The sequence below is a fragment of the Trachurus japonicus genome, chromosome 8, assembly GCF_045865225.1.
Source record: "Trachurus japonicus isolate A0001 chromosome 8, Traja_1.0".
In the NCBI taxonomy this organism is placed as follows: domain Eukaryota; kingdom Metazoa; phylum Chordata; class Actinopteri; order Carangiformes; family Carangidae; genus Trachurus; species Trachurus japonicus.
Genome location: NC_140914.1, coordinates 2053622 through 2062987, shown reverse-complemented (window position 1 = coordinate 2062987; position 9366 = coordinate 2053622). Strand labels below are relative to the sequence as shown.

The 9366-nt window shown below is 43.8% G+C and overlaps 1 protein-coding gene and 1 long non-coding RNA gene across 2 annotated transcripts in view; one reads left to right on the top strand and one right to left on the bottom strand.

Moving 5' to 3' along the window:
- Positions 1-2608, bottom strand: LOC146982295 (protein NLRC3-like). The gene is made up of 2 exons (XM_085785564.1): positions 2573-2608; positions 1-1638 (listed from the first exon to the last, which is right to left on the bottom strand). The coding sequence occupies exons 1-2, from the start codon at positions 2606-2608 to the stop codon at positions 1-3; spliced, it is 1674 nt and encodes a 557-aa protein (XP_085641690.1).
- Positions 2609-5199: 2591 nt separating this feature from the next.
- LOC146982292 (uncharacterized) overlaps positions 5200-9366 on the top strand; it is an 81851-nt gene continuing 77684 nt past the window's right edge. The window contains exon 1 of the long non-coding RNA XR_015036243.1: positions 5200-5285. This is a non-coding gene — a long non-coding RNA (uncharacterized LOC146982292). The remainder of the gene's footprint in view (positions 5286-9366) is intronic.

The window sequence follows — 9366 nt, the reverse complement described above, 5'->3', positions numbered from 1 at the left end:
TCACTCAGCCTTCCTGCAGTTCCTCACAGCTGCGATCAGTCTCCATCGTCCCCGATATGATGTGTTGTACTTATTCAGGTCCAACTCGTCCAGAACCTGCTCTGACATCTGCAGCATGTAGGCCAGAGCTGAACACTGGATCTCAGAGAGTTCCTTCTTTGATCTCTTCTCTGACTCCAGGAACTGTTGGATCTCCTGATGAACTGACTGGTCCTTCATCTCCGTCAGACAGTGGAAGATGTTGATGCTTCTGTCAGGAGAGACTTGATCAGTCTTCATCTCCTTGAGGTTGTTGATGATTCTCTGGATGGTTTCTGGTCTGTTGTCTGTCTGACCCAGCAGACCTCCTAACAGCCTCTGGTTGGACTCCAGAGAGAGGCCATGAAGGAAGCGAACAAACAGGTCCAGGTGACCGTTTCTACTGCGGAGGGATTTCTGCATGGCTCTCTGCAGGAAGAGATCCAGGGTTAAATCATCATGTTGTTCTCCCAGGAAGTTCTCCAGGACCTGTGTGTTCCTGTTGGTGAAACAGTGGAACATGTAGACTGCAGCCAGAAACTCCTGAACACTCAGATGAACAAAGCAGTAGACTGTTTTCTGGAAGATCACACTCTCTCTTTTGAAGATCTCAGTACAGAGTCCTGAGTTCACCAAGGCCTCTGTGACATCCAGACCACACTGCTCCAGGTCTTCTTGGTAGAACATGATGTTTCCTTTCTTCAGCTGTTCAAACGCCAGCCTCCCCAGCTTCAGAAGAACTTCCCTGTCGGCCTCCGTCAGCTCCTGTGGACTCGTCTCATGTCCTTCACCGTACTTGTTCTTCTTCCTCTTTGTCTGGACCAGCAGGAAGTGTGAGAACAGGTCAGTCGTGGTCTTGGGCAGCTCTCCTCTCTGGTCTGTGGTCAACATGTGCTCCAGAACTGTAGCACTGATCCAGCAGAAGACTGGGACTTGACACATGATGTGGAGGGTCCTGGACGTCTTGATGTGTGAGATGATTCTTCTGGACAGATCTTCATCACTGGACCTCCTCCTGAAGTACTCCTCTATCTGGGCGTCAGTGAAGCCTCGGACCTCTGTTACCCTGTCGACACATGTAGGAGGGATCTGATTGGCTGCTGCAGGTCTGGAGGTGATCCAGACCAGAGCCGAGGGAAGCAGATTCCCCTGGATGAGGTTTGTCAGCAGCACGTTGACTGATGACGTCTGTGTGACATCAGACACGACCTCCCTGTTGTTGAAGTCCAGTGACAGTCGGCTTTCATCCAGGCCGTCAAAGATGAAGAGAAGTTTACAGACAGCCAGCTGCTCTGCTGTGACCTTCTGTAATGTTGGATGGAAAACATGGAGCAGCCTGAGAAGACTCAACCGCTGATCTCTGATCAGGTTCAGCTCCCTGAACGAAAGAGGAACCAGCAGACTGACATCTTGGTTCTCCAAGCCCTCGGCCCAGTCCAGAGTGAACTTCTGCACCGAGAAGGTTTTTCCAACGCCAGCGACGCCGTTGGTCAGAACCACTCTGATGGGTCTCTGTTGGACAGGTGAGACCGTAGAGACGTCCTCTCTCTGTTGGACAGGTGAGACCGTAGAGACGTCCTCTCTCTGTTGGACAGGTGAGACCTTAGAGACGTCCTCTCTCTGTTGGACAGGTGAGACCGTAGAGACGTCCTCTCTCTGTTGGACAGGTGAGACCGTAGAGACGTCCTCTCTCTGTTGGACAGGTGAGACCTTAGAGACGTCCTCTCTCTGTTGGACAGGTGAGACCGTAGAGACGTCCTCTCTCTGTTGGACAGGTGAGACCGTAGAGACGTCCTCTCTCTGTTGGACAGGTGAGACCGTAGAGACGTCCTCTCTCTGTTGGACAGGTAAGTCTTTAAAGATGTCGTTGCACTTGATTGTAGTGTCATGGAGGGTCTTCTTCTTGGACGTTGTCTCCAGCTGTCTCACCTCATGTTGGGTATTAACCTCTTCACTCTGTCCCTCTGTGATGTAGAGTTCAGTGTAGACACTGTTGAGGAGGGTTCCACTTCCTGTTCCACTTCCTGTTCCCTCAGTTCCTTCAGTCACTCGTTCACATCTGCTCCTCAGACTGATCTTATGTTGATCTAAAACCTCCTGCAGACCACGATCTGCTGAGAGACAAGAGACAGAGTCAGACTGAAGACAGAGAGTCTGACAATCTGATCAGATTATTTTCATCAGCTACAGAAAAACTACAGACAACAAAGAGAAGGTTTGAATCATCATCTTAAATGTCAGTGCTGTGTGATGGAACAATGACTCTGGAGAAAACAACAGGTCCTGGTTTCACTAATGACCACATCAGCAGACAGATGTTCAGTCTCACTTTGTCCACAGCTGCTCTGATTGGCTGTCTGCAGCTCACCTCTGGTTCTGGGTCTTTGTCCATGATCCTTCAGGACGTCAGAGACACCACTCCTCTTCCTCCTGTCAAGACATTTCTGGATCAACAACATGTCACAGTCTCAGCTCCACATCTCTGATCTGTCTGATGGATCTGGTTCCTGGTTTCTCTCTGACTCAGGCTTCAACCTTCACTGACTCCATTTACTGCATTTAGTCCCTTCACTGAAGAATCTTGTTTCATGACTCATTAGACATCATCTCTGTGAACAAATCCAGATGCTGCTGCTCAGACAGTGTCTACAGCGAAGCTCTGACATGTGAAACTCATCATTCAGGCTGTAAAATGATCCTGCAAACTGCTGTAAACTCTGTTAGAAACCAGCTCATCAACGTTCACCAAACCACCTGGAATCAGCCACGTCTTTAAAGCTCATGTTGATCAGCTGCAGGAAGAACATGGAGGAGGAACAAGTCCAGATGTTCTTTCATCAGATCAGTTCAGAAGAAACATGAAGAGACCTGGGGTCTCATTTATAACCGTTGCGTACGCACAAAACGGGGCTGAAAGTGGCGTACGTGACTTTCCACGCCAAGGTAGTGATCTATAAAAAACAAACTTGACGGGAGAATGTGCGCAGCTCTAAGCAAACTCTGAGCCAGGCGTACGCTGGTTTGGAGGAAAAGGGGAATTGGCGACACAGACGGTGTGGTGGTGAACTGACGTCAGACTCAGGAAATGATGAGTGAGAAGAACGATTATGTTTTTATTATCGGCCGTCACACATTTAATTTCAACCCGTATGCGTTAGATCCATGTTGCCACGGTGATTAATTCAACAGCGCCCTTATTTTGCATCGGACTGGTGTTTCAGAAACATCTAATTAGAATCTAACTATCTATCTAAATTCAAAATCAAAATTCCTTCTCTATATTTAATCACCACCAGAGGAGGCGCGGCTGCATGGGATAAATACATGGTGTAAATAACTATATGTTCCTATGATACTGTGAACATACTGTATGATCGAGAGTCAATTAAATCTCAAACCCTGGGAAAAGAAATCCAGTAGCTAATCGTTCGCACAATTGTTACATTCTGTTTTCTTGTTATCAAGAGAAGTGTCAATGATCATTCCTCAGAATGTAACTGATTCTGCTAATTATTCAAAGTTTTATCGATCAGTCTAATTACTGTAAATAATACAGCGGTGAGCCCCGTGCGTAATTCTGCACCACGGCACCGCTGGAGGAGAAAGGAGGGAGAGGGAGACCATGATGAAGGTTAATAACTGGTTTCAGATTAGAACTATTGTCATTGTTGTAACCATGTGCCGAACCGGGTCCAGCATGTGAGAGGGCAGCGCACCAAAACAACACCGCGTGCGCTCTGAGCCGCTGACGCCGTTAACAGCTGCAGCAACACGTCACGTCGTCACTTTCACACCTGCAGCTAATTCACAACACCGACAGAACAACAGCACGTCAGGCTCATTGACATGCAGATTGCATTCATGTGGTGGTTTGCATTGACCATCTAGGGTTAAAACAGGGCGTGTACTGGGCGGAACGTGAAACGGATTCAGCTGCGCACACTTGTAGGAACTCTGTGATTTATAAAGGGAACTTTGCTTGCAAGTGTGCGTACGCACGGTTTTATAAGTCTGAATATTTACTGGCGCACGCAAAACTTGGCTTTTGGGCGTACGTACACTTTTAGTAACGATCCCACGCACAGTTTTATAAATGAGACCCCTGAGCAGTTAGTATGAAGACACTAGGTGCGTTTCCATTTCCCCTTGAAATGCGCAAAACCTAAATATCGAAATTAAAAACTGGTAATGGAAACACCTACATTTCGAAAAAACTCTCAAATATCGCTAGAAAGTTTTTACGCTCTCATGAGGTGGTTTTTGAGACGTATCGATACAAACGTGTATCGCAAAAGTGTAATGGAAACACTTTTTTCGCTTTACTACACGTCAGCGGAGTTGTTTGTCCACGCTGTGTTGGTTTATGTGACTTGAGGGGACAAATGAACCACATGTTTATTGTCATGCATTGCTGACCTGCTGGGTATTGTTTCTTAATAAATTAGAAAAACCTTTATCGTTCCCCTTTTCCGTGCATGGTTGAAGGAGATTGGCTCGCATCCACACTCATGTCACCTTAAGTCACATAAACCAGTACGGGTGTGTGGACACAACCACCTATATTGTTGTCAGCGCCTCATCACCGCTGGTGTTAAAAGGCTCCGTTCTTTCTGCAGTCAGGTTAAAGCGCACATCCGCCGTGTTGGTAAACAAATAATCCCTCTGTATCAACGTATGTGTTGGAGGCAACCGTGCTTGAGCAGCTTGGGTTGGAGGTGGCGTGAGTGCGGGCCAGCGGGGGACAGGGGGGGGGGCCCTAGTGTGAGTGTATGGTGTACTGTATAGTATATACTAGTGTGAGTGCGCCCTTATTTGTGGCCGCTGCAGCGCCACACGGGCTTTGCCTTTCAGCAATCAAGCGCTTTTTGTCTTTGTTAAAAACAATAACAGCAGCAGCTGTAGCAGCTGAGATCGCTGTGCCGTCACCATAGAAACGCAAGACGCATTACGGCTCATTAGCAAAATACCTTTCAATGGAAACACCCGCAAATAGCAATTGCACTTTTTCGAAGTTTCAGAAATATCGCTTTTATTTTGCAAAAATTTGTAATGGAAACGCAGCTAGTGATCAACCACAAGAACCAGTTCCTGTTGACTCACAGTCACTATGAGCTGCAGGACCTCAACACACTCAACACTGGTAAAGAGGCTGGAGCAGGTCTCTTACCGGGAGTCTGAAGGTCCAGGTCCAGGTTCAGGACTGAAGACTGGAGGATTTCCTTTGGACCGGTCACTCTTTAGAGATGGACAGGTGGATCCAGGTCCAGGTCCAAGACTGAAGTCTGGGAGATCTTCTTTACTCCTCACAGATGAACCTAAGAGTTGACCCATTCCTTTGGACACACACACACACACACACACACACACACACACACACACACACACACACACACACACACACACACACACACACACACACACACAGAATAACAGTGTGTTAACAGTTTTTATTTCTCATATCAGCGTTTTGTCCTAAAACTGTATATTTTTAAACCTGGTCCCAGTGTGGGTAAATCTCCAAACGCAGCATCAGAAAAAAACATAACGGACCTTTAGTGAAACGATGACATCATAGCCTCAGTTCTCTAACCTGTAACCAGGGCAACAAACACCGCTGGACATAGAAACTACAACAACAACAATGTGGGACTAGTGTAAAGCTTTTGAAGGACGAAGCAGAAGCAGATGTTTTAGTGAAAGTGTCGGTGTGGACAGGGCCTGAGTCAGACTGAGACAACAGGGAGTAGCTGTCCTCCTGCTGTCCCCCCTTTAGTCTCAGTAGTTCACTCTGACTCTTCTTCCCTCCACACTTCACAGGGACTGACACTCACAGACTTTAACGGGTGAAGAATAATAATAAAGTTGTTTAACACTCACCTAACGCAGCTTCACCGTTATTCCCTCTGTCATCTTAAAATGGAGTCTGAACTAAATACTTTCACTTTCTATCTCCTCCCTCTGTGTGTTTACAGGAAACAGCTGACACTGTTACTGACAAGGAAAACTAATGTCTGAGAAAACAGAAACAGATTTTACATTTTATAAATGTTGAAAGTTCCTGTTGAGTTGTACTTGTTGATTTTCAGAACAAACAATAACTCTGTTTAATTATAGCTGCTGCGCAGCGATGGGTCGGGTCCGGGCTACTTTTGGGCAAATTTAGGCAATTCTGAGCAACAAACAGGAGAATAGGAAGACAAGACAGCTGACCTTATAATGTTCAATTTGGACCAGTTGAGGATTGAACCCACAACCTCGGGAACCAAAGACCGTTGTCTATCACACTGAGCTGATTGACAAGTGGCAGTGCAATAGTGGCTTCACAAATTGAGTAAGCCATTCACTGTCGTGTAGGCAGATTTGAAACCACAGTAAAAAGAAAAATCAGTTTTTGAGGTAATGATATGTATTTGTTAAACATCTACTGTGACTCTAAGATGTTAGGAGCCTTCGCACATAGTCCAGTCCAAGCTATTTGGATTTTTAAAATTAGAAGCTTGCTGTGATGCCACCATTAGGACAATTGTCTTGTGTTTCGTGTTGAGGACAACTGACATTTTGATCTGTCATCATCATCATCATCACCCTTGCTGGGACTCGAACCCACAGCCTCTGACACCAAGAACCAGCTCCTAACTCGCTGAGCTAATTGGCTGGTAGTGAGACCTGCTGTGTAGCTTCATTTATCCACTCAGGTGAGCCAGTGCCCGGGCAGCTGTTGTAAAGGCAGATTTCAAAAATGGTCAAAAAGTCAGAAATTATGTTATCTAAACAAAAATCTGTTAATACATAAATTGCATTTAGACAGCAAAACAGCTTGAGGACATGTGACATTTTGATCTGTCATCATCATCATCATCATCATTACCCTTGCTGGGTCTCGAACCCACAACCTCTGACACCAAGAACCAGCTCTTATCTCGCTGAGCTAATTGGCTGTTAGTGAGACCTGCTGTGTAGCTTCATTTATCCACTCAGGTGAGCCAGTGCCCGGGCAGCTGTTGTGATGAAATGGTCAAAATTTCAGAAATTCAGTCATCTAAACAAAAATCTGATAATACATAAATTGCAGCATGAAAATGTTGGTGATTTGTTTTTAATGATAAGTGTTTTGCTTCATAAGAGAAAATCTGATGTTTAAAAATTCCACACTCACATTGACTGCAGTTGTTCCCATGAGAGCAGAATTCAAAATGTTCTCAAAAATTCAGTTTTTGAATTAAAATTCTGATATTTGCCAAACTTCATCAACCATGACTCCAGAATATTGTCATTTTTTTTCAGGAAGTTTGAAAATGTATTTAGCAAGAATTTGATGGTATATGTTTACAGTACTGTTTACAGTCAAACGTTTTCATGCACTGTAGGCTCAATTTTTGCTTAATCAAAAATCCGAGAAACAAGTTTTGTGGAGGACGGTCTGGAGATGCTCTGTAGCAAGTTTGGTGACAATTGAGCAAAAATTGTGGGAGGAGATACATTTTAAAAGTTTTACAGTTATTGAAAAAAACAGAGTGATGGACTTCATAATTTGTAATGAGTTTAAGTGGACAAAAGTTTCAGCAGTATTGAGGCGACATTGTGGTGAAGTTTCAACACTGTAGCATCTACCGTTGCTTTGGTAGGAATTTTTAAAGTTTTTCAATTTAAACGCTTATTGTGCCCCCCCTAGGAGGGGGGGGCACATGTCCTTGGAGTTGAGTGAATCTGGCATGGGGTCGGATGTTTCTGTGAAGTTTGGTGAGTTTTCGCCCATGGGAAGTATGACTTCCTTGGAAGAAGAAAGAAAGAAAGAAAGAAAGAAAGAAAGAAAGAAGAAGAATTCCTAGGAATACAATAGTGTCCCGGCAGCTTAGCTGCCCGGACCCTAATAAAATCTTTACAGTAAAAGGTTCTGCAGTTCCTCACTCTGACCACAGGGAGGCAGTCAAGTCCAACTCCAGACGTCACCACAATAAAGGTTCATTCCCACAAGTGGAGAGCACACTCCAGAAATGTTACATTAGTCTGGTCTGATCACAGAAATAAGGACAATGATGTATTTTCCTCATTAATCTGATCTGACTTCTGACCAAACGTCACATTCATAAATGTCAGAAACAAACAAAACGACACATTTCTTGGTTTATCAACACAGAAATGGAGCAGAAACATTTAAACAATTTCATCTGTACAAAACAAAAAGCAGCTGAAACATGTATGCACTATGTTTAATGTTTTTACTTGAATTATTATTCACTAATCATCTGAGTTAGGTTTTTGTTGTTGGACCTCCTGGCTGCAAATCATTTACAACAGGGACAATAAAGATAACTTTGAACTTTGAACTTTGAAGATAATGAGTCTGGAAACAGTAAAAGTTTTGTCTCTTATTCTTTTGGTTTTTGATCAGAACCTGGTCTGATGTGGATCAACTGTGTTTCAGACTCTTTATCTTCTCTGGGTCAGTGTTAAACTTTTATTTTGAAGGTCAAACACACATTTTTTACATTAAGAGGTGAAAAAAACAGAGGATTCAGAGCTCAGCTGTCTGACTTAAGTTCCCTTAACTTTCCCCTTAGCTGCCTGTTAACGCAGACAAAATATACAGTGTGTTAACAGTTTTTATTTCTCATATCAGCGTTTTGTCCTAAAACTGTATATATATATTTTTTTAATACTCTTTTTTATTGGTTTTTTCAGTTTTATAAGTACAAACAGGACACAACAGAACATCTAAAAAAGAAAAGAAAAGAAAAAGAAAACCCACCCCAAACCAACAGTGAGCGCTGCGTTGTACGTGTACATAAAGTGAATAAGTAAATAAAAATAAAAATAAATAAATAAAGAGAGACAGGTAAATGAAGAGCACATACACAGAATAAGTTAAAGAAAAAAAAAAACTGGCAGTCCTCATCTTGCATGGACAGATGCTGAGTTAAAGCTTCTGTAAAAAGGAGTGTAATGGTTCCCAGATCCTCCGAAATTTGTCCGATTTGTGATTGAGGTCATGAGTCAACTTCTCGAGAGGAATAAGAGCAGAAATCTGTGATATCCACATGTCGACTGTGGGGACCTGGGGAGTTGACCACCGCAGCAAGATACATTTTTTAGCCAGGAACAAAAGAATTGTCAATAGAGATTTCGTGTCTGTGTCCAAAGAATTGTCTGGAGCATCATGGTTGAGTAAAAAGAAAGAAGAAGTCAACAAAAACTGTTTACCAGTGACCTCCTGGATTACAGAGTGAACCCCCTTCCAGAAAGTCTGGATGTGGTCACATGACCAAAACACATGGATAAATGTACCTTTTTGTGTCTTACATTTAAAACAAAGGTTGGAAGTGTCAGGAAACATTTTCTGGAGGCGAA